Below are 23,773 nucleotides of genomic sequence, written 5' to 3' on the forward strand. Positions count from 1 at the left end.
TAGGCTAGGAAATAGATTTTATTTCAGCAGGACAGCAAGATAAGCAATTCTGTAACATTCTTACATCTCATCATATATCATCACATTTCATGACAAACTTTATTTGATGACTCTTAGCTGAATGGCGGCTATATATTCACAGTGAATTTCTGGAAAACAATTATATTTTTATTTAACCCATTTATTGCATTTTTTAAAACAACAACAACGGGTCTATGTCCCACCAAAACAGCCCAAGGGAGTTCCCTCTTCTGCCTTTGCAACATGTTTCTAATTACAAGCAATTGCTAGGTAGTAAAGCTGCTTCTGTTACTTTAATTTCTTATCAGCCTTTATGATTCTTAAGTGGTATTATAGGAGTCTTGCCATTTAAATCTAACCATGCATGTGATACATGAGTATTCTTTAATGAAATGCTAATGCTTTAAAGTAATGCTTTTCTTTCTCTATACTTTACATTTTTGGGGGCCCAACCAGAAGTGAAGTGAAATGCAACTTTGCATTTAAGGTGCATGCTTTTAAAGAAAAAGAAAAAGCATCAGCTGGGGGCAGTGATAATTAAAGGGATCAGATAGGGAGGGAGATTTTACATTTTCCAGAGCAATCGTAACCCTGAGATCACTGGCTAGAAGGGTCAGAAAGGCGTATTTGCTGCAGAGCCTTCCACTATTCCTGCAGAAAACTCTGCAGTCATGGGTCTACTGATGATCTACCAACAGAATCTCTGGAAAAGATCGGGGAGGGCAGGAGGAAATGGAAGTGCCCCAAACATAAAATGCCTAATTGGCTAATCATAATTCTAAAATGTTATTGGTGGCTATAATGTGCAAATTAACCCCCCTTTTTGGAATATGATGAGTAATTTAGTAAAGAACCCAGTAGATGAAATAGATGTACCATTAAAACACACCACTAAAGTCTGGTTTAGAGAATAGGGATGTAGTTGTTAATTTTTGTTCTGTGCCTCTGGGAAATGCATTCAGCAATCCATACAATGTTTCTGCTTTCTTGTTCCTTCAGCTTTATATAGGCATAGAAGACCCCAAAGTGGAACTGGTTGTTGAATGCCAGCACATTCATTTTGACCTGGAGAAAAGAGTGCAAGAAAGAAATATTTTATTAGCGAGGGGAAATAATCAGTTACTTGGACGTTACATCTTTCATTCTCAAGCATTCTAAAGAGTTTTACAAACCTTTTCTTTTACAAGTACTTTTCTCAGTAGGAGCTGGGTCAAAGTGCAGCTATCTTTGGGTTTTTGTGACAATTTAACAGGCCGCAGGAACATTAAAGGAATAGGTTAGGACACGGAAATTAATGTTTCTCTAATGGCTGCAGCGCTGGAAGATTCAGAGCTGCTTTGAATGGAATTTTACCATATGTCTCTATTACTTACAAATGGCTCTGTGGGCATTTTTTCTTTTGAGTTTGCTTCTCCAAAAGGTGGTGGTCATTTTTAGCACTTTGCAGCTTTATAATACTGAAGGACAGGGATGGGGAACCTGTGGCCCTCTAGATTTTAGTGGACTCCAACTTCCATTAGCCCCAGCTAGTATGGTCAACGGTCAGAGATGATGGGTGTCCAGCAGCATCTGGAGGGCTACGTATTCCCTCTTCCTGCTTTAAGAAGATACTGGCTGTTTATTCAGAGTGAGCAATGTCACCTCCTGCAAGTCCATCACCACTTTCTGTCACAGTTGACTCTGAGCAAGTCGAAGAAAAACAAATGTAGCAAAGATAAAGGTTTGAACCAGAGAAAGAGCATCTTACCTCATGTTCAAAAAAAGCATCTTCTAACGTTTTTTCTCCTCCTGTACCACTTCCTACGCATTCAAAGCAAGCCCTGTATTGCTGAAAGTACAAAAAACCACACACCACTGGTTTTATTTCGCTTACATGTGATGTTTCTGTGTATTTAAAATTAACCTCTTTTTTGTAAATAGGTTCCTTAGGTGCACAACTCTAGAATGCATGGCCAGTGAGTTTCAAGGGTATTTCTTACTCCCCTCACTCATACACTGCCTGAAAGTGACTTTATAGGGGTCAAAGTTCAGTGGCAGAGCACATCCTTTGCATGCAGAAGGTCCCAGGTTCAGGCCATGACAGCTCCAAGTGGGGCTGGAAAATATTCCTGCCTCAAAACCTAGACAGCTGCTGCCAGAGTGGTGTAGCTAAATCTCATGGACTTACCAAAGGGCAGATTCATATACATAGAAATGTTTGTGTTCTGAAGACTTTTGCTAGGTACCATAACCACAAGGCGACACAGCCTTGTAATTTTTCAAGGGCTGTTCACACCTCCCAGTCACCCAAACACAGTGAGACAGAAACTATCCCTATTTAATGTATTTGTTGAAACCTGGCATGGGATTGCCTGCCGTTGTATCCTTATTGCATCATGTTAGGCTATGAGTTTATGTGTAGGCAGTAAATTACAGAAAATGCAATCTCCTGATTAAAATTAGTTTTCCAAAGCACACAGATTCATTTTTCTTGAGTGACTGACACTACACTAAAGCTTCTCAAACATTGTGCAATTAACCTTCGTAAATCAATTGGACCCAACTATAAAGGTTTCACAGGGTCTCTTTGGCGGTACACACCCTCATCTAAGAGCTGGGCTCTGGCTAGCATGGTCTGGGGACTATTGCACCTTTAATGATTAGCTGCACTGACTTCCTACACAATTTAAGGTGCAGGAGCTTTTCCTCCCCCCCCCCCCATCAGGCCACCCTAATCCTGGCAACTGGTTGGACCCCACTCACCTCTGCCACCAGTGATGCTGTGAATAGTGGACAGTCCATCTGCTGGGGCAATGAGACTTCATCGCAACCAATCAAGACCCATTCAGACCCATTCAGAACTGGACAAGATGGAGGCCAGGGATGCCAACTTGAATAAAATATTGGGAGGGGACAGATAAACCCTGCCCCCAGATCCTAGTAATGAAGGTACCAAGTGCTGGTGAAGGTTTATTCCCCCCTCGCCCCACTTTTTATCCCCAAAACAGATCTACAGGGTTGACCGGTCCAGGGCTACTCTGAATTCTTAAAGCTAAAAAGGGGCTAGAACCCATCTCTCCCCAAGCTTAACTTTCTAGGCACCTAGGTTTTCACCCAATCCCAGTTTCCTTGCCATCCAGGAACCCTTTTACAAGCTTGTTTACAGGGCTTGTTGTGAAATGACATCCAAACATGGAAAAGAATGAAAGGCAGCAATGCCCATCAACTTTTGGGGGGGGGGGTCTGGCCCCCTAAAGTATTTTATGGGGGACCCCTGAAGGGACCTGGGCCCTTAGGAGTTGGCGCCTATGACAGAGACGATGGTCTCCTCCCTTGGCAATTGCCCCATGTATTTCCCTTAGTGAGGGCCGCTGAGAATCAGCACTCTTCACTTTGTATAGAATCTGGCTGAACAAGTACTTAATGCCCTTTCTTTGGTGGTACATGCCATGGAATGTTGTAGACACAGTAAGCTTTTGTTAGGAGCTATTTAGTATTTACATACAGCATAGTAGTCTGCCACGCCCTTCACTTGCTCATAATCTTCTGTTTTGGCAAGCATATCCAAGCCTTCTGGATACAGTTTCCCACATGTTGGATACAGCTTCTGTCTGTCTTCTTTGCTTAATTCAGTGCCAAATGAATTAATGGTGATGATGAAGGCACGCCTGTCTGCTTCAAACTGCATAAGACAAAAACAAATGACAGCTTTCAGCCTTTAAAAAATATTTTGTAGACATCTACTATGGAGCGCAGGAGGGGTTTGCTGGCGATGGGAGCCTTCTCTCATCCTCCTTACCCCAAACTGCTCTCTTCGTAAGTCTGTGGAAATTGTGGGACACCATGGAATCACAAGGGGTGATTTGATGTGAAAGGGGATAAAACAACCATGAGGTTGCAGATGTAGTGAGAACAAACTACAGTATATTGGCCCAGAATTAATGTGCAGCAAATTAATTGAAAGGGAAGCCATATTTTAATGTGGCTGGCAGGATGTTTGAAGCAGGATGAAAAGCATCAAAACTGCATTACTTTCTGGATTTATTTGTTAGATTCGCTCCCCAAATTATCATAATAGTATACAAAGGCCCAGTTGTCAACAGATATATGCAGTATACCATATATGCATGTAGGTCTGTTTGAAGTCTAAAGCATATTCAACGCACACTTAAAGCACAAGTCTCTCCTAAGGAATCCTGGGAACCATAGTTTTCCCATCACAGCAGTGGCGTAGCATGGGTTGTCAGCACCCGGGGCAAGGCAAATAATTTGCGCCCCCTAACCTGTGGATTTGCGCCCCCTAACCCGTGGATTTGCGCCCCCTAACCTGTGGATTTGCCCTAACCCCAGATGCTGCGCCCGGTGCGGCCGGCCCCCCCTGCACCCCCCACGCTACGCCACTGCATCACAGAAGTACAGTTTCCAACCACCTTAATAAACTACAGTTCCCATGATGCTTTGGGGAAGCTATGTGCTTTAAATGTGTGTTGAATGCACTTTAAATGTATGGCGTGGACCTGCCTACGTGAACAGTGGGATTCATACAGCTTGCTGACTGATTCTTCCATGATCTGCACTGAGTATTTCTTGAACTGCTGAAATATATGAGCTTTTCGTTTTCTGCTTTCAAGCTGTTTGAAATGTTGTTATCAACTAGGAACAAGGAAATAGTGTTATGAATGGTATGAAATTGATATAATTGTTCTTATATGTGTCTTCATTGATGATGCTTTTAAATTGCTTTCAGATGTTTTATAGGAAGTGATTCACAAATAGAAAAATAATGGTCATGTATGTTTTGGTGAAATGCGTAATGGATAATCTGGTATTTTGATATTTTCCTTTTGCCCTATTCATTTATTTTTAGTTATCGAGATATTGTAGACTAATAACTTGTGATTTTTTTGGATATTGTAATATCAGAAATGTGTGTATTGGTTACGGTGGCAGGCAGGGTTTGTAGTTTCTTAGAGCAGCTGTTCCCTGTCGGCAGGGGGCAGACTGGAAAACTTAAAGGCAGCTCTTGTATCACCTTGTAACATGACAAGGTATAGAAGCATTCACAGGTGAATTTTGGAAAGAAAACAAATGTAGCTCAATGTGGAAACAGGACAAATTGACTGAAAAATGTATGCATGCACAAGGAGCATGGGCTAAAGAATGACTGATTCTTTCCTAGCCATAATGTTTTCCTTACCTCTAAGAGTGGGCACATTATATCTGCCGTAGTGCCACCTTGGTTTTTGCAGAACGTATAGAACGCTTCAAGGTAAGACTAAAGAATGGGACAGGAAAAAAAGTAACATTATATTCAAACCTTCTCTGAATTACTGACAGTCATGACTGGAGCAGTCAGCCAGCCATTTCCCTTACTTATTATGTTCGACCAGCCATTATGGGAAGTACAAAACATGTAAAAACTAAAGGGTGTGAGACAGGTTAGTTTTCTCCTACTGATGATGTGCTGCTGCAATAGTAACCACCTTTGGTAGGAGAGGAACAATAACGTTTAGCAGAAGCGATGTTTTTATTTATTTAGAATGCACGAGTAAATATGAACATTGTCATATCTGTTCATTGCAGTAGGAAAGCCTAGAGGACCTTAAAGGTAAAGGGACCCTTGACCATTAGGTCCAGCCGTGGCTGACTCTGGGGTTGCGGCGCTCATCTTGCTTTATTGGCCGAGGGAGCTGGCGTACAACTTCCAGGTCATGTGGCCAACATGACTAAGCCGCTTCTGGCGAACCAGAGCAGCACACGGAAATGCCGTTTACCTTCCCGCCGGTGCGGTACCTATTTACCTACTTGCACTTCGACGTGCTTTCGAACTGCTAGGTTGGCAGGAGCAGGGACCAAGCAACGGGAGCTCACACCATCGCAGGGAATCGAAACGCCGACATTCTGATTGGCAAGTCCTAGGCTCTGTGGTTTAACCCACAGCGCCACCCGTGTCCCTTTTTAGAGACCTTTTTTTTAAGCGACCGCGTCCCTTTTTAGAGGACCTTAGCCTTTACTAAATAAGTGCAGTTAGCTGATTTGCACATACACTACTACAGTAGGTTGTTAGTGTTCATGTAATGGCACAAAGGCGAATTCCCATGCACATTTACTAGAAAGCAGGTTTCCTTGAACTCCATCCTGCCTAATATACAGTACCTCAACGTTTACCATTCCTCCGAGGCACCCGTCTGTTTATATACACCTGTAAGTCAAGAGAACATTTCGTGCAGCTGTTGAAGTGGAAAATAGTTCATGGAAGCTTATGCCACAATTGTGTGAAAAGTCTTTAAGGTTCCACAATACTCTTAGTTCTTTTTTCTGCAAGAGGCTATTATGGCTACCCCTCCAGAAACAGTGGCTGCTTGGAGATCTGATCACAAGGGGAAATGTGAAAGTTTCATTCGTGACAGAGAAACACAAATTCCAGGAAGCAGAAAAAACTTGCTCTTCTTGCTCCCTCTGAATTACCCTTAGAGTTGAACTTGTCCAAATTCTACACATTCTATATGTTACATCCTGCTCTCAAATTAGGGTGGCTTGGCATTTTATAGGAAGTGCCAAGAACTGGAAGTTGGCTCTCTTGTCACTTGCACATTTGCTTTTGCTGTTTCCTGCAGCATGCAAATTCATTTCAGGGAACGACAGAGGGTGCAATGAGCATTACATCAATACCAGGGTTAATTTCCCCCATTTCTTGAGAGTACACTATTTAAATCCCACCTATTCTCCAAAGTTCTCAAGACCACTTATTTTCATGGCTTACATTGTACCTATCCCCCCAATTTACTTTTTCACAGCTGGCGCTGAAAGCATTTACCTTATACAGTTTGTTGCGCATGATTTCAATGTTCATTTCATCCAGATCGTTTTCAGATATGCAGTCTTGAAAGAAATCAGCTGAAAAGCAGACATGTTTAAATTATAAAGGCAAGCTGTAGAGAAGCATAAGAAGCCCACTTATCGGTTTTAACAATTTTTTTATGCTCAATGACTGACTTTCTACTGCCCTGCAAAAAATAATATAGAAGGAAGGAGAGGAAGTAAATGTTTTCAACATCCCTGAAGTGGTGTATATATAATACAGCTTTGCAATAGGATTCTGGTTTGAAGATAATGGGGTTGCTAATCCAAATCTCCACCAGGTGTCTCGTAGGAAATGCTAGCATAAAATTTGGTCTACTCTCTGACCTAGCAGTCAGTGTTGCTTTGGGTTGCCTAGATAAAGTGACTAACAAATTTAATAACTAATAAAAATAAAGATGATCTATGGGAAGGCTATTATACTCTCTGTATATATATTATATCACCCACTCTGATACATTTATTTGTTTGTTTTGTTATAATTTTGATTCTAAATGCTGATTTATTTCTTTTAAGAATATTGGAGAGAAAAATCACCGAGAGTGCCTGGTCCCATTCATGCAACGAATTTTTACTTATTATGACAGCTCTCTAAAGCTTTCCTACAGGGCAGAGCCGACCCACCCAAGAGGCAAGGTGAGGTGGCTGCCTCAGGCATCACCCCCCTCTAGAGACAGAGAAGGACCAGCAGCAACGCTTCAGCTCCTGAAGCTAAGATGATATGGCTGTCAGTAGTGCCTAAGTGCAAAGTGGCCTGAGAACCCCTCGAAGCTCTTCAGAGGAGGGTTTCAGACTGGGGACATTTCCAGCCCTACCTAGAGATGCCAGGAATTGAATTTGGGACCTTCTTCAAGCAGGGCAAAAATTCTGCCATTTCTGTGGTCTTTGCCCTAAGACAACTGGCTGCCTTCATTTTAATGGGCCACAAGTACTGCAGACTAGATGCAGAGAGCAAGTGCTGCCATGATAGAAAACAATCTCATCTGAAGGTCCACACACAACACACACACACAAAATTGTGAACAGTCATACCTAGGGGTGTATCCACCAAAATTGCATTGAATAACTCTGCAGGGTTTGGAGCAATGCTGACAGCTTCCATTTGCTCAAAATTGCCCAACGGATGGCACTTGGGAACCAGCTCTTCCAAGGGCCGCTGACGCAGTGTGCCAGTAATGAGCAGGATCACGTTGTCAATCATATAGCTGTACCTAGTGAGAGAAAACAACATTCATCAAAATACTATGTTCTTCCTCAGGGAGAAAACTGCTTTAAAAAAGCCAAACACCAAGCCACATTTTGCAAATATAAAGGTTAAAATAGCCAGGGCTCTGCAGAAAAGGTGTGATCACTCTTTATCAGCTGTGGCAATGTGGCAACAAGGAATTCTTGTAAACAGAACGCTACATTAGACAGTCCCTAATCTAACCAGGCTTGCACAGAATCACTGCAATCAAATGCAAAAATCAATAACTTAGAATTTAATGCCCAGAGCCACTTTTTATCAGGAAATGGGCTTATTTTCCAAATGTGTTGTGGCCGATTGCCAATTTAAGTAGAGTCCTGTTTGATAGTGTGGAAATAAACCATGCACATATGTTTGTACACGTGGGGTCTCATCGAACCTTATTATGAATGAGCACATGAAGATCAGTCACACCTGATCCTGCCTCCCAATGCATTCCTTTAACCCAGGCTTCCTGAACCTGGCACATTCCAGACTACAACTCCCATAAATCCCAGCCAGCGTGGACAATAGTCAGGAATGATGGGGGTTGTAGTCTTGGACATATGAAGGGCACTGGGTTATGGAAGGCTGCTCTAATGTCAGACAGGAAGCCTCTGGTGAGATGGACTTGTAAGTAAACACAGCACTGACTTCTACCAGAAAGTCACAACCACAGCCCAAACTTGACAGAGGAAATTTAGAGGGATTTAGAGGCCTTTTATTGCGTGAAAATCACAGGACCGGGAGGGTGGTCCACTGGCAGCATCACAGCTCACGCACCATGGCTGCAGGCTACCATTCCTTGCATAGACTTTTAAGCAACTAGGAAGACTTAATGAATTCAATCACAAAATCCACCCAAACAGCCTGATGTTAAGAAATCAATGTTAATTAGGTTGCCAAGTAAAAAAATAAACCTTGCTTCAAAGGGAGTTGGGAAATTTAATATTACAATGCTGCCAAAATGAATTAAAAGATAAACGTCTGGGCATCTGCCATAAGAATTTACTGCAGGCCAGAAGAAGCATTACTAATGAATACAATGACTACATAAGTAGGCCTTGGATCTACTTATTGAAGTCCATCCTAAATGCATTACTGGGGATGCATGGAGCTTACTCCTGAGTAATCAGATTGTACTGTAAGTTTTCTGATTAAGCTGCCGTTACTGAACAGAGTCTAGGCCTAGCATAAGATGCACACTTCAGAAAACAATCCACCAAACATTGCTTCTGTGTAACACTCATTCATTTCAATGGGGCTTGAACAAAGTGACCTTGCAAAGTTTATTTCCAATGGAAACTAATTCAGGTTGCAATACGTCATGGTACCCATAAAATCCAGAAAATGTGGCAGTAAGTTTGTACATAACTATTCCATTAAAATGGGCTAAAAAACAGATGCATGAGACTAGAATTGATTTATTACCACATTTATATCCCACTTATTTCTCCAAGAAGTTCAAGGTGATGTACATGGTTCTAACTCTCCTCATTTAATCCCCTTAACAACCCTGTGAGGTAGGGCAGGCCAAGAGGCAGTGACTGGCCCAAAGTCACCCAGTGAGCTTCCTGGCTGAGTGCGGATTCAAATCCTGGTCCCCCAGATCCTAGTTTGATACTCTAATGACTAGACCACACTGGCTTTTAATACTCTGACTTTATGGGCCTTTAGTCATTGTTTATTAGTTGCTCACATCATGAAATTACTAATTTTACTTACGTAATATAGTTTAGGAATGTGGAAAGTGGCTCGAAGGCATGATTTCTGAAATAGTGAAATTCTGCCAATAGCTTGGCCTTTAGTTTGTCGTCGATGATAGAAACCGTGAGAGAGCCTGTTTCGTTGGCTAAGAAGTTTCCGTAGTCTGTGGTCTGCAATTGTAACTTCAGGTCTGGAATAGAATTGAAAAAGATTTGATTTCTACAAAGAAACAAAGGAGGTTAAAGAGACAGTATCGCTTTTCATTTTTAAATCATACTTCTCTTTCATTTCCTTCTTTACACCCGGTGGCTGGGTTCAGATGTAGCACAATCCCATGGTTTGCTTTAAGGTCTGAACCCAACTCAAACCACACTCACTGTGGAGCTGACAAGCCAGGATCTGAAATCAGGGTTGGAAGCTGACTTGTAAACCGCAGTTTGCACTGAGTGTGACTTCCAGTGTGGTGTAGTGGTTAAGAGCGGTGGACTCGTAATCTGGTGAACCGGGTTCGGGTCTCTGCTCCTCCACATGCAGCTGCTGGGTGACCTTGGGCCAGTCACACTTCTCTGATGTCTCTCAGCCCCACTCACCTCACAGAGTGTTTGTTGTGGGGGAGGAAGGGAAAGGAGATTGTTTGCCGCTTTGAGACTCCTTCGGGTAGTGATAAAGCGGGATATCAATCCAAACTCTTCTTCTTCCTCCTCCTATTATGTACAGATTCAGACATTGCACATAGATGTCCAAGATTGCTGTGTGATGGGAATCTCTCCCTTTTCTCTTTTTTGGGGCTACTCTTTCACTCTCCATTCTCTGAGCTGTAGGAATCTCATAACAACTTTTACAGGGTTGTTTCAAGGTGAAAGGCCAAGTGCATCTGGGTCCTTGTTTTTGTTTGCAATTGTACAGGTCAAGCAGGTATTACAGTCACATAGGAAGATCTAGTTCTGATGCAGCACATTAGTCTAGCTCCTAGACATAAAAACCAGAAAGCAAACTGCCCTAAAGCCTCTATAATAATGATAAAACTTGATCATGCCTTTAAAATGTACTTCATAGAATCATAGAACTGGAAGGGAATCATAGAACTGGAAGAGTCCAGCTGCTTGCAATGCAGGAATCTCAACACACAGTCCCTCATCCAGTTTGAAACCATACCAGACCCTGCTTAGCTTTGCAACTGTGCTAGCAGTTTTATTGCTGCACCACTATCACCCTTCATCAAAATGTTCCCAGTTTGGGTACATAAATGTGAAAAAAATTAACTCACACAACATAGAAATACAATTTAAAACAAAGAAGCATAATGAAGCATAACAAGGTAAAACCTAAAACCTACTGGCTCCCAGTACGTTTCCGAGCACAATTCAGAGTGTTGGTGCTGACCTTTAAATCCCTAAATGGCCTCAGTCCAGTATATCTGAAGGAGCGTCTCCACCCCCATTGTTCAACCCGGACACTGAGGTCCAGCACCAAGGGCCTTCTGGCGGTTCCCACACAGCAAGAAGCCAAGTTACAGGGAACCAGGCAGAGGGCTTTCTCAGTAGTGGCGCCCACTCTGTGGAATGCCCTCCCACCAGATGTCAAAGAAATAAACAACTACACCATGTTTTTTCATCTATAAGGTGCCCCCATGTATAAAACAACCCCTATTTTTTGAGCCCCAAATTAATAAATAAATATTTTAAACATTCTGTGTATAAGACGACCCCCAATTTTAAACTTTAAATATTGGGGGGGGGGATATAGTCTTATACACAGAAAAATATGGTATCTGACATTTAGAAGACATCTGAAGCCAGCCCTGTTTAGGGAAGTTTTTAATATTTGATGTTTTATCGTGTTTTTAATATTATTTTGGGAGCTGCCCAGAGTGGCTGGGAAAACTCAGCCAGGTGGGTGGGGTATGAATAATAAATTATTATTATTATTAAAAGCTGAAAAGAGAAAACCATTCCAAAATTTGTTTTAATATTGTTATCAGTTTGTGGGTCCCAGACCTTTTAAACCCCAGACCCAGAAAGTAATAAAATATAAGCCACACTAGGGGTGATGAGCCGCTAGGATGGGGGTTATTGCTTTGTTTTTTGTTCTGGTTCTTAATCATGTATTTTGTGCTTTTCTATTGTGTTTTTAGGGACGCGGGTGGCGCTGTGGGTAAAACCTCAGTGCCTAGGACTTGCCGATCGCATGGTCGGCGGTTCGAATCCCCGCGGCGGGGTGCGCTCCCGTCGTTCGGTCCCAGCGCCTGCCAACCTAGCAGTTCGAAAGCACCCCCGGGTGCAAGTAGATAAATAGGGACCGCTTACTAGCGGGAAGGTAAACGGTGTTCCGTGTGCTGCGCTGGCTCGCCAGATGCAGCTTTGTCACGCTGGCCACGTGACCCGGAAGTGTCTGCGGACAGCGCTGGCCCCCGGCCTATAGAGTGAGATGAGCGCACAACCCTAGAGTCTGGCAAGACTGGCCCGTACGGGCAGGGGTACCTTTACCTTTACCTTATTGTGTTTTGATGTTGTGAACCGCCCTGAGATCTGCAGATGAAGGGCGGTATACAAATGTAATAAAATCATAAGGAAAGGAAAGGTGATGGGACATTAAGAGAACCAAGGAAAGGGTGCCCTGTGTCAGGTGGCAAATGGGTGGGACCCCTGCTCCAGCTCTCAGGTAGCTAGTAGGACGCAGCAGGAGTTTGAGGACAGAGTTTGCTGTGATGTGACATAGAGGAGGAAGCTGCAGGCTGGAAAAGCAGATAAAAGGCCATGGCTGATTCTGGCTTGAATCCAAGGTGGTGGCTATTGGAGAAACAAGACCCTTTTGGGGTGTTAATACTGTGGACCACTCCATCGTATGCTTAGGTTGTATATATGTGTAAATAAGCCATATATCATAAAGACACTACCGTATTTTTCACTCTATAAGACGCACATTTTCCCCTCCAAAAATTAAGGGGAAATGTGTGTGCGTCTTATGGAGCGAATGCAGGCTCTTTGGCTTCAGCAATAGCAATGCGAAGCCTCCAAAGCGCAGTGGGAGCGCTCCTGCCGCACTCCAGAAGCTTCGGGTTCCTTTCGCTGAAGGGTAGGTGCCCCTTCAGCTAAGCAGGAGGAGAAATGGAAGGAGCGCCGTTTCTCCTGCCGCTTCACTGAAGGGGCACTGCGCAGAGAGGGGGAGAATTTTTTTTTCTTGTTCTCCCCCTCTAAAACAAGGTGCGTCCTATGGTCGAGTGCGTCCTATAGAGCGAAAAATACGGTACATATCTCCACTGTGCCTCATTTCCAAAAGGAAACAGGAATCCTAGGTAAGCACCTGGAACCCCAGGAATTTCACACTGCTTGGAGATTAGGGTGACATGCAACAGTATATATGTTGCATATAAGACATATATTATATGTCTTAAGTATATTATATTGGGTTTTATTGACACTCACCAGGAGAAGTGAATACACATAAAGGTCTCTCATGACATAAATGCAATTCACACCAATGGAAGCAACTATTATAATCTCATGCAAGCTTTGTATTTTATCTGTTTCAGTAAGGAACAAATTTAGCCCCAGCCCCAGTTGTGTCCCTATCCAGATCCATTTACGCTCTCCCCTCTATGGGGGGAAGCAAAGCAAAGAGCTTCACTGTTGCAGAATGTCAATAGTCACCACCCACTGATGAAACTGAGTCCCCTTCTCCACCAGGAATTCTGAAGGATGATGCACTCATTGTGTGTGATTTTACTAGTCACTTGATTATTTTTTTTAAAAAAGAAAAAACCACTTCAACTGACTGTGTGAACTGGGTCATCGTCTGCTAGTTCCTACTGCAGAATGTACAATGATTTCCCTGTACAAAATCTGGGAATGGAAATTTGGCAAAGAGGAAAAGATAGATCAGAGTATCTGATACCAAAGCATCTCTCCATAACAAACTCCCTTTAGAAGTTGCACAGAAGGACAGACTCTGAGCTTTGGATCATTTAAATGCTTTTGAAGCTTCTGTGCACTCGGTTTAACTAATTATACAAGTTCACATCAGCATGTACCTGTGCAGCTTCTGTTTTTTCTGCCTTAGACTGAAGCCTGCCAGTAAAAGCCAATGAAGGGTTGCATGTTAAACAAAGTGCTGCAGAATTTAAAAACAAGGCTCTGTTGGTAAAACATTGTGCGGATGAAACCCTTACAAGCAACAAAGGGATGGAGTCAAATAACCCAAGGCACCCAGCATTCTGCTGTCTCATTACTCTTTTCCATGCAGAAAAAGGGCATGGATGAAACTGTAGCCACAGAAGACAGATGACTCGGAGGTGATTCACGCACCATAACCTGTCCTCACAAATGCAGAGAAATCAATGCACACCGAATATCTGTAATGACCTCCACACATGTTCATTTTACTTCAGTATGAGCTTGTTTGCACCAGAAACGGAATGTAATTTGTAGTGTGCAAAGAAAATTGGACTGCTGAGAGATTCAGGTTAAAATGCCTGCTTGGCCCTAAAGGTCAGTGACTTTGTGTCAAGATAGCCAAATATGTCGTTTTTTGTTTCTCTAAGTTTTTCATTGTTCCACTCTTAAGTTTAGTTCTCCACATTTCAACATTCATTTGCAAAAAAAATTTAAAGTCCTCATGAAAATTCACAGTGTATTTGTGTGAAATATTGCCTAATATATGCAATTTACAGAGCAATTTCCCCTAATACAGGGTTTCCCAAACTAAGGTCTGCAGACCAACAGTGGTCCATGAGCTTCATTCAGGTGGTCTGTGAAGAACACTTACAATTTGAATTCTATGGAATTCAAACAGCAATACAATAAATCACAATATAAGAAATAAAAGAACCAATAAAAGTTCAATTAAAATTCATACAGCGTCTGGCAGAGCGCATCACAATTACTACAACAGGCAACAGGAAAATTGTTAAATGGTCCGCCAATACCCTCAGAAATTTTCATAGCGAATAGTGGGTGAAAAGAAGTTGGGAAACTGTTACCTTATATCATGCATTTCTGTATGTTATTTTCACTAATCTGTGCATACTTTACCACAGACCTTTCCCAATGTTCATGTTGGCGACACACTTTTTAGACAAGCATTATTTCGCAACACAGTAATTCAGTTTTACTAGCAAACCAGAGGTTAAACTAACCCCTTTCCAGCCCCGGGAGGAGCGTGGGGAGCAGTCACATGACACACCTACATGCTGCAGCCGACACTAACGTGTCACGACACACAGTTTGGAAAGCAATGCTTTACGGTAATGTATGAAAAAGATATTGCAAAATTCAGAGAAGTGCAGTTTTCAAAGGTTGACTGTGTTTTAGTTGGCATATTGCAGGCATGTCCAAAGTCCGTTTTGGGGGCCTAATTTGGCCCCCTGGTCGGTTTAATCCAGCCCCTGTGGCAGTTTATCTCCTGGGGTAAAATCCTAAAAAAAACCTCAACAACTTCAACCCTTAAAAAGCTCAACAACTTTATGGTAAAATCATTACAAAAGAAGCTCAACAACTTCAATCCTAAAAAAAGGTTAACAACTGTGGTTGGCCCTTTAGTCAGCCCTTGTGGCCCTTCACTTCATCAAGTCTAGCTCTCTTTGAAAAAAGTTTGGACACCACTGACATACTGTTCCAGAAAGTGCAAATTAGGTAGGTTTAAATGCAAACTGAATTGACGTTCCCCTCCATCCCTAGTTGCTGGTATCTTTCATCCTAATTTACCTCTTGCCTTCATGAGCTTCTTGTCAGAGCTTATCCCCCTCTTCACATTACTGCTGGATGTGCAGCAGAGAAAGGTTGTCTTGCCCCACACCTGCGTCATCATCAGAGGCTGGTACTGGTAACAAGAAGGAATGGCCCTCCACAGATTGCATTGGCTCACTAGCAATAACTGCAAAGGTGGCCACATTTTTATTTTTATTTTTTTTAAATATTTTTTTTTTATTGCTTTGTTTTCCAGGGTCAAAGTACAACATTGATACATCATCAATAACACAACAAAAGCTTTTTTTTTTTTTTTTACAAAGTAAAGAAACAAGAAAGAAAAAGATTCACTTTTTCAGATCCTTTTTCAACATCAACTGGACTTCCCCACATCCTCCATCCCTGCTTTCTTTACAATAAAAATCAACAGCAAATTAAAACCTTGTTTCATGTGTATTTGTATTTTCGTCTAATTATTTACTCTAAAAGTTAAACTTTTCTCAAACATAACTTAGTTTCAATCATTTCCGAATCTCAATACTGAAGCATGTTTTTCTCAAAACTTAGCAAATTCTCAACATTCATATAACTTAAAATGTTTTTGTAAATAGTCCTTAAATTTTTTCCAGTCCTCTTCCACTGCTTCTTCTCCCTGGTCTCGGATTCTGCCGGTCATTTCAGCCAATTCCATGTAGTCCATCAGTTGCGTATGCCATTCTTCCAGTGTAGGTAACTCCTGTGCCTTCCAGTATTTAGCTATAAGGATTCTTGCTGCTGTAGTTGCATATAAAAAGAAAGTTCTATCTTTCTTTAGCACTCTCTGGCCCACAATGCCCAGGAGGAAGGCTTCTGGTTTCTTGTGAAAGGTATACTTAAATACCTTTTTCAACTCGTTATAAATCATTTCCCAAAAGGCCTTCACCCTCGGGCATGTCCACCAGAGGTGAAAGAATGTTCCTTCAGCCTCCTTACATTTCCAACATTTATTATCAGACAAGTGATATATCTTTGCAAGTTTGACTGGGGTCATGTACCACCTGTACATCATTTTCATAATATTTTCTTTTAAGGCACTACATGCCGTAAATTTCATACCGGTGGTCCATAACCTTTCCCAGTCTTCAAACATAATGTTGTATCCAATATCTTGAGCCCATTTTATCATGGCTGATTTAACTGTCTCATCTTGAGTATTCCATTTAAGCAACAAGTTATACATTCTTGAAAGCACTTTCGTCTTAGGTTCAAGTAGTTCTGACTCTAATTTTGATTTTTCCACCTGGAAACCAATTTTTTTGTCCTTTTTAAAGATCTCTAAAATTTGGGCGTAATGAAACCAGTCTCGCACCTTTCCTTTCAATTTTTCAAAGCTCTGCAACCTCCAAGTGTCCCCTACTTTTTCTATTATTTCACAGTATTTTGCCCAGCCACCCCCCATATTAAGTATTTTTGTGGCCTTAGCCTCCATTGGTGACAGCCACCTCGGAGTTTTGTTTTCGAGTAAGTCCTTGTATTTAGTCCAGACAATAAACAAAGATTTCCTGACAATATGGTTTTTAAATAACTTATGAGACTTTACCTTGTCGTACCACAAATATGCATGCCATCCAAAAGCATTGTTGAACACTTCCAGATCTAGGACATCAGTGTTTTCTAGCAAAAACCAATCTTTCATCCAGCAGAGGGATGCAGCTTCATAGTACAGCCTTAAGTCCGGCAGGGCAAATCCCCCTCTTTCCTTTGCATCTGTTAATATTTTAAATTTTATTCGGGGCTTTTTGCCCTGCCAGACAAACTTCATAATGTCCCTCTGCCACTTTCCAAAACACTCCACCCTGTCCACGATCTGCAGGGCCTGAAACAGAAACAGCATTCTTGGCAATACATTCATCTTAACTGCTGCAATTCTTCCCAACAAGGAAAGTTTCAGTCTTGACCAGATTTCTAAGTCCTTTTTGATTTCGGACCAACATTTTTCATAATTATCTTTAAACAAGTTCAAATTTTTTCCAGTCAAATTAACCCCCAGGTATTTCACTTTTTTAACCACATTTAGCTCCGTTTCCTTCTGAAACCCCTCTATTTCTAAAGGTGTCAAGTTTTTCACCAAAACCTTAGTTTTTTGTTTATTTAGCTTGAATCCCGCCACCCGACCAAACTCAGAGATTAGTTCTAAAGCTCTTTTTGCACTGGGTTCTGGCTCCTGTAATGTCAAAACCAAATCATCTGCAAAGGCCTTCAGTTTATATTGTTTTCCTCCGACCTGTATTCCTTCCACCCGCTGGTCCTTCCTAATCAAGTTCAGCAACACCTCCAGGACAGAAATAAATAGCAAGGGTGATAGGGGGCACCCCTGTCGTGTTCCTTTTTCAATTTTAAATTCCTCTGTCACCACATTATTTACTATCAATTTAGCTTTTTGTTCTGTATAAATTGCTTCAATACCATTTTGGAACGCCCTTCCCACTCCCATCCCTTCCAAATTTTTCTTCATAAATTTCCAAGATATGTTGTCAAAGGCCTTCTCCGCATCTATAAATATCAAAACTGCTTTCGTATTCAAGTTTGTCTGTAGTAATTCCAGGACATCCACAATGTTCCTAGTGTTGTCAGACAAATGTCTGCCGGGGAGGAAGCCTGCTTGGTCTTTATGAATTACTTCGTTTAAAACTTTTTTCAATCTATTTGCCAAAATATCAGCAAAAATCTTGTAATCCACGTTTAGGAGTGAGATAGGACGATAGTTCTTAAGTTGAGTCTTTTCGGATTCCAATTTTGGTATCAAAGTAATGAATGCCTCTTTCCACGATTCTGGTGCCCCCTTCCCCTCCATAATTTGGTTGCATACCTCCATCAATGGTTGAGTCAAGTATTCCTTCAATGTCTTATAATACTTGGAGGTAAGTCCATCTGGGCCCGGGGATTTGCCTAATTGCATGTTCTGAATGGAACTTTCAATTTCCTGTTGTGTTATTTTATAGTTCAGGGCTGTTTGTTTATCTTGTGTTAGTTTTTCCAGGCCGTAGCTTTTTAAAAATTTATTTATCTCAGTCTCCACTTGGGGTCCTTGGGTAAACAATTTTTTGAAATATTTCTGGAAACACTTTCTAATTTCCTCTGGTTTCTGAATACATTCTCCTTCAACCTCTAGATTGGTAACAAAGTTCAATTTTTGTCTCCTTTTCAGCTGCCATGAAAGCAGCTTCCCACATTTATTTGCCGATTCAAATGATCTTTGTCTCATCTGTTTAATTTTCCATTCAACTTCTTGATTTATCAGTTTCGCATATTGTGCTTGATGGAATTTTATTTCTCTTAAAACTTCTTTTGATTTTGGGTTAAGTCTCAACCTTCTCTCTCCGTCCTTTATCTTTTCCAAAATCTTGTCCTTTTTACCATTCCAGAGTTTTTTCCTAATAGTGTTCTGTTGTATCAGAAACCCTCTCATAACAGCTTTACTTGCGTCCCAGATTGTTTTCTTTTCCACCGAAGTGTTCAAATTTATTTCGAAATAGTCTTTCATCGTTTTTTGGGCCTTCTTTACAATCTCCTGATCTCTAAACAAAGAGTCATTCATTCTCCATCTGAAGGATCCAGCTGGTGTGAGTCTCAAATCCATTTTCAAGGCGTTATGGTCGGAGCAAGTTTTGGGGCAGATTTCAATTTTTTTGGTCTTAGGTGCCAGTCCTCTAGATATCCAGATTTGGTCGATTCGTGTCCAAGATAGGTGGGCCTCAGAAAAGAATGTTCCCTCTTTACCTAGAGGGTTCTTTACCCTCCAAATGTCAATCAAGTCCATATTGTCTGTAAATTCAAAAAAAGTCTTTGGTAGTCTGCCATCTTTAGTCAAGTTTTGGTTTTGTGACTTGTCCATGTATGTGGAGACAACCCCATTCATATCTCCCATCAGAATGATGTTATTATAGTCAACATGGTCCAGCATTGTCTCATGCAGCTTCTTGTAAAATTCTGATTTCCCCTCGTTCGGTGCGTAAATTCCTACTATCAGAAATTTTTCTCCTTGTGTTTGTATTTCAATCGCCAGAATTCTTCCTTGTTCATCTTTGAACACAAATTTTGGTGCTAGGCTCTCCTTAGCATATATCACTACTCCTCTTTTCTTGACTTTGTCTGATGAAATAAATTCTTGGCCTAGTCTCTTGTTAATTAATACTCTTCTGTGGAGCCTGGTCACATGAGTTTCTTGAAGACAAATGACGTCTAGTTGTTCTTTCCTCAATATATGAAAAATCCTTTTCCTTTTTTCGGGGGAATTTGCACCATGAATGTTCCAACTGAAGAGCTGCAGAGACATCCTGGATCAGTTTGTCAGCCAATAGGGTTGTCTCCCTTGTCGTCTATTCCTGGAGGTGGATCTTTTTGACCAGGCAAGGGGGGTGGCCAGGTACCTGCTGTTCCTTTCCGAAGGTCCTCCCCGTGATCGTTCAGGAACTTTTCTTGCTCCTCCGCTGTTCTGATTCTTACCTTCTTCTCTTTCCAGTTAAAAGATAGGCCTTGGGGGAATTCCCACCTGTAAGGAATTGTGTTGTTTCTGAGTAATCTTGCCAGATCTTTATATATAGTTCTTAAGTCCAGCAGCTGTTTTGGTATGTCTCTGAAGATTTCTGCTGTCTTTCCCTGTATCACCAATGAATTTTTGAAGTGTAGGCCGAGTATATTATCTTTTTCTTGCTTAGATCTCAATATGACCAAGCAATCTCTTGGTTTATCCTTTTTGGCCACTCTTCCCAATCTAAAGGCGGTGACAATTTTAAAGTCCTTCTCTTCTGCCAAACCCCAGAACTTGGATATTTCTGCAGTCAAAAAGCTGATCAGATCTTCCTTTTCTAATTCTGGGATATTTCTAAGCCTAAGATTGCTTTCTTTGCTTTTCAGCTCCGCCATAGACAGGTAGGCCTGCTGTTCAGTAACTTGTCTACTCAGTGGTCTTACTTCTCCTCTTAGTTCCTCTATCCTTTTTGTATTTTGGTCTGCTTTTGCACTTGCTTCCTCGGCTAGTTTTCGACTCTCTGTTGAAGTCTTTTCAATATTTCCTATCGCCTGTGTGTTTTGAGCAACTTGGTCTGTCAATTTATTAATTGTAGCTGTCACCTGATCAAATTTAGCCGCTTGTTCATCAGCTTTTTTGTTTAAAGCTGCCAGTTGGTCCAATATTTCTTTAGAGATAGGGTCTAGCCCTCCTGCAGCCATATCTTCCAAAACTGGCTGTTTAGATTGTCCTTCTTGCAGTCCCGTCACAATTGGGACCGATGACCTACGATGCTGCACAGGCAAAGTTAATTGCAATAGTTCAGCTTGTTTCGCTTTTTTGCCGGCCCTTGTTTTTCCTGCACCACTCATTCCACAGCTGTCTATGTTTCAAGGTCAAATTGTAAATCCCATGGGAAAGGCAATCCAGAAAGTAAACATCCAGACACACACACAAAAAAAAATTCCAAAACAACCAGCAGTTCTCAGAGACTTATAGTTCTACAATCCAGCAGGGGGAGCACCCCAGAGGTTAGAGAGAAAAGATGAAAATTTTCCTTTAAGTTCCCAAGTAAGGTAAATCCAAAACAGAGGGGGGGAACCCTCTAAATTCCCTTTAAACTGCAGAGTATAAAAGATCCTTGCAAAGGTGCTTGCAACAGTTCCTTTCTTGTAACTTGCAAAATAGCCCACTGAAACTTTGTATCCCTATACACAGTCACCACAGTCTGATGTTACTTTGTATCCAGCCAGCCCGAGAGCTGGGTCTCTTAACATTTATAATCCACAAAAGGGAAGGAGGGATAACCCAGTCTCTGTCCACTTATAGTACAGTCTTAATTTGCCTTTAACTTTTTGGCAGTCGATTCCGAATTTGCAGGGTAAATTCCAGGTTCTTTTTAACTCCTTTCCATGCTTCCGTTTTAGAAAGACTTTGCTCAGCCCTTTAAACAGGGACGGAAGACTGACTTCCTTTTTAGCGTCTCCCGCTTTCAGCCGAAATTCACAATTTTACTGTTCAAATAAAGTCTCAAATCTCTTACTCACGAGTATGTTGTTTCCAATCAAATGTTCAAAGAAGAAAGGTCCGCGCTCATCGGCAGCAGCCGCGCGGCTTCACTTCCGCGGAAAGAGCGATGGATTCACAGCACCGCTACCCCCTCCACGTTCCGGAGCCCCTTACGGGGTCCCTTCTGCGTTTCCGAGGTCGCTCCTGGTGCCCGCCGAATCCCACGGCCACGGGCTCACTCTACCCGTGGATTTTCTGAGTGGGTCGTCGCTGTGCCGTAGCGCACGACCCTTTTCCGCGGAGCCCCTCTTCAGCAACTGAAGAGGACCGCCATTGCCGTTTCGCGCCGCCTCCGGAAGTCGCGCCGCCTCCGGAAGGTGGCCACATTTTTAAAGCTGGTTTGCTCGTCTGAATCACCACTGGATTGCTCTGCTATTACCAGGACCAGGTCACATATTAAACTGCACCGTAATATAGCTTTGGGAAGTGTTAGGTGTAACACTCATGATCATGTTACGATGTGATGAGAGACCAAATGATACAAACCCAGCACATAACAGCCTCCCCCAACCCAGTGAGCTCCAGTTAGACACCAGTTCCCACCATTCCCAGCCACTTGCTGAACTGGTTGGGACTGATAGGAAAACATCTGCAGGGCACCAGGCTGGGGAAAGCGATCATAGAACCGTAAGGACCAACGAGCGTCAACAACACCCACCCCGTGTTTCCAACATTTCTCAATGAGAAGCTGTTTTATACCACGAGGCTGGGAGCAAGTAGTCCTGCCACCCAGGACATGGGTGGCATAGCTAAAGCAGGAAGGAAGCTAAGGGGAAACAAAGTGAGGAGCAGGCAAACAGATCGGGAAGAATTTAGGGAGAGTCTCAGAAAAGCAAGGCAGAAGAAACTTTATATAAAAAAGAGCCAAGAAGAAATAAAGGCAGAACTGTGCAGCCTGCCAGCAGCCTTTTCTCAATTCCTTGTATATGGGCTGCTTTGAGGTCTGAGCCAAAGGAAACTCAAGTGGCCTCAGGTGGGCTTATCCTCCAAATCTGGGCAGGGCTGAGGAGCAATTTCTGATGAAGATCAGCCCAAGGGAGGAGAGCATTTTATGGAATTGATGCATTAGAGTCCCCTTTTTAATATGGGTGGTACTCCTCACTAAATGCGTTTCTCCCTGTTCCTGAAGGCAAAATACTGAAAAGTAGCAATGTTAAGACACGATGGAACCTAATGCCCAATTATGGAAGCATGCAAAACATGTGTTTGCCAGACAGGGATGTCCATGATACACAGTGGGATTTACTTCTCAGCGGATCTGTTTAGTGTGGGACTTCAGTGTCTTCTAGGATGGCACTGAACGATTCCAGCACAAAATTGCCTACCTATCAAAAATGCTGTTAAGGCAAATTATTAGTAGTCTTGTTTAATTCAGTTCTGACGTAACGTGGTTATGAATTAGTAAAAGGCGAAAGATTTATACGATCTGAAGAGAAACCAGAGTATTAGGCCGCAAGTATAAAAGAATATTGGTTTATTTGTATAGTCCAACTGGTAACAGCAGCTGTATTTTATTGATATGGTAGTGTTACACATTCCCAACAAACTCAATGTCATTTCAGTTGACCTAAGGTACAGTATATATAAGATTTCTGCCTTCATCCCAATATGAATTCCAGTTGACCTTTTGAAGGACAATCCCATTTTTTGTTTTGTTTCAGTAACATTTAAAAAGAAAAACACATTTCAACAAATGTTAGTTGATCAAATACCATTCCCCTCCCAGCAGAGCTACAGAGGCTGCTGTGATACTTTCAAATGTCACGAGACTGAGATTTCGTTTGACTCCTACTCACCTTCCAGCGTTTCGCACTGTGCTAAGTTGACATAGTCAGAAGCCGTCAAGATGCCACATTTGAAGCCTCGGACCAGGCCCTCGAGATACCCATGATCCACATTGAAGAAAAACTCTGAATAGCCCGGCATAGTGGAAAAGAGGGTCTGATGCCTCTCTATGCTTAAAAAAGTACCGAGTCTTGTGTCTGCCTCCAGAAGAAGATAGCAAGCGGTCACTAGCCTTGGCTGGACTTTAATTCGCTTCTCCTTCCTGTTTCATTGTTTCCAGTACAACATCATTGCGCTCTGCATAGTGCTTACACAACATAAGCTCAGCAGGCAGACACAAACTAACTCTTTCCTATTAGTAATGAAGCTACTCTGGGTGTAAAGGACAACATAAGAGCAAGGGCAGGAGGAGAACAGAATGTGAGTTGGATCGGACTGGACAACATATCCTTA

At 42.0% G+C, this 23,773-nt stretch overlaps 1 protein-coding gene across 1 annotated transcript; it reads right to left on the bottom strand.

Annotated features, from left to right (window-relative positions):
* ATP6V0D2 (ATPase H+ transporting V0 subunit d2) lies at positions 1-23,670 on the bottom strand. The gene is made up of 8 exons (XM_028736588.2): positions 23,332-23,670; positions 9,812-9,983; positions 7,894-8,072; positions 6,818-6,897; positions 5,198-5,275; positions 3,506-3,682; positions 1,769-1,849; positions 1-1,086 (listed from the first exon to the last, which is right to left on the bottom strand). The coding sequence occupies exons 1-8, from the start codon at positions 23,459-23,461 to the stop codon at positions 925-927; spliced, it is 1,059 nt and encodes a 352-aa protein (XP_028592421.2). The 5' UTR covers positions 23,462-23,670; the 3' UTR covers positions 1-924.
* Positions 23,671-23,773: the final 103 nt, after the last annotated feature.

The sequence above is a fragment of the Podarcis muralis genome, chromosome 8, assembly GCF_964188315.1.
Source record: "Podarcis muralis chromosome 8, rPodMur119.hap1.1, whole genome shotgun sequence".
NCBI lineage: Eukaryota > Metazoa > Chordata > Lepidosauria > Squamata > Lacertidae > Podarcis > Podarcis muralis.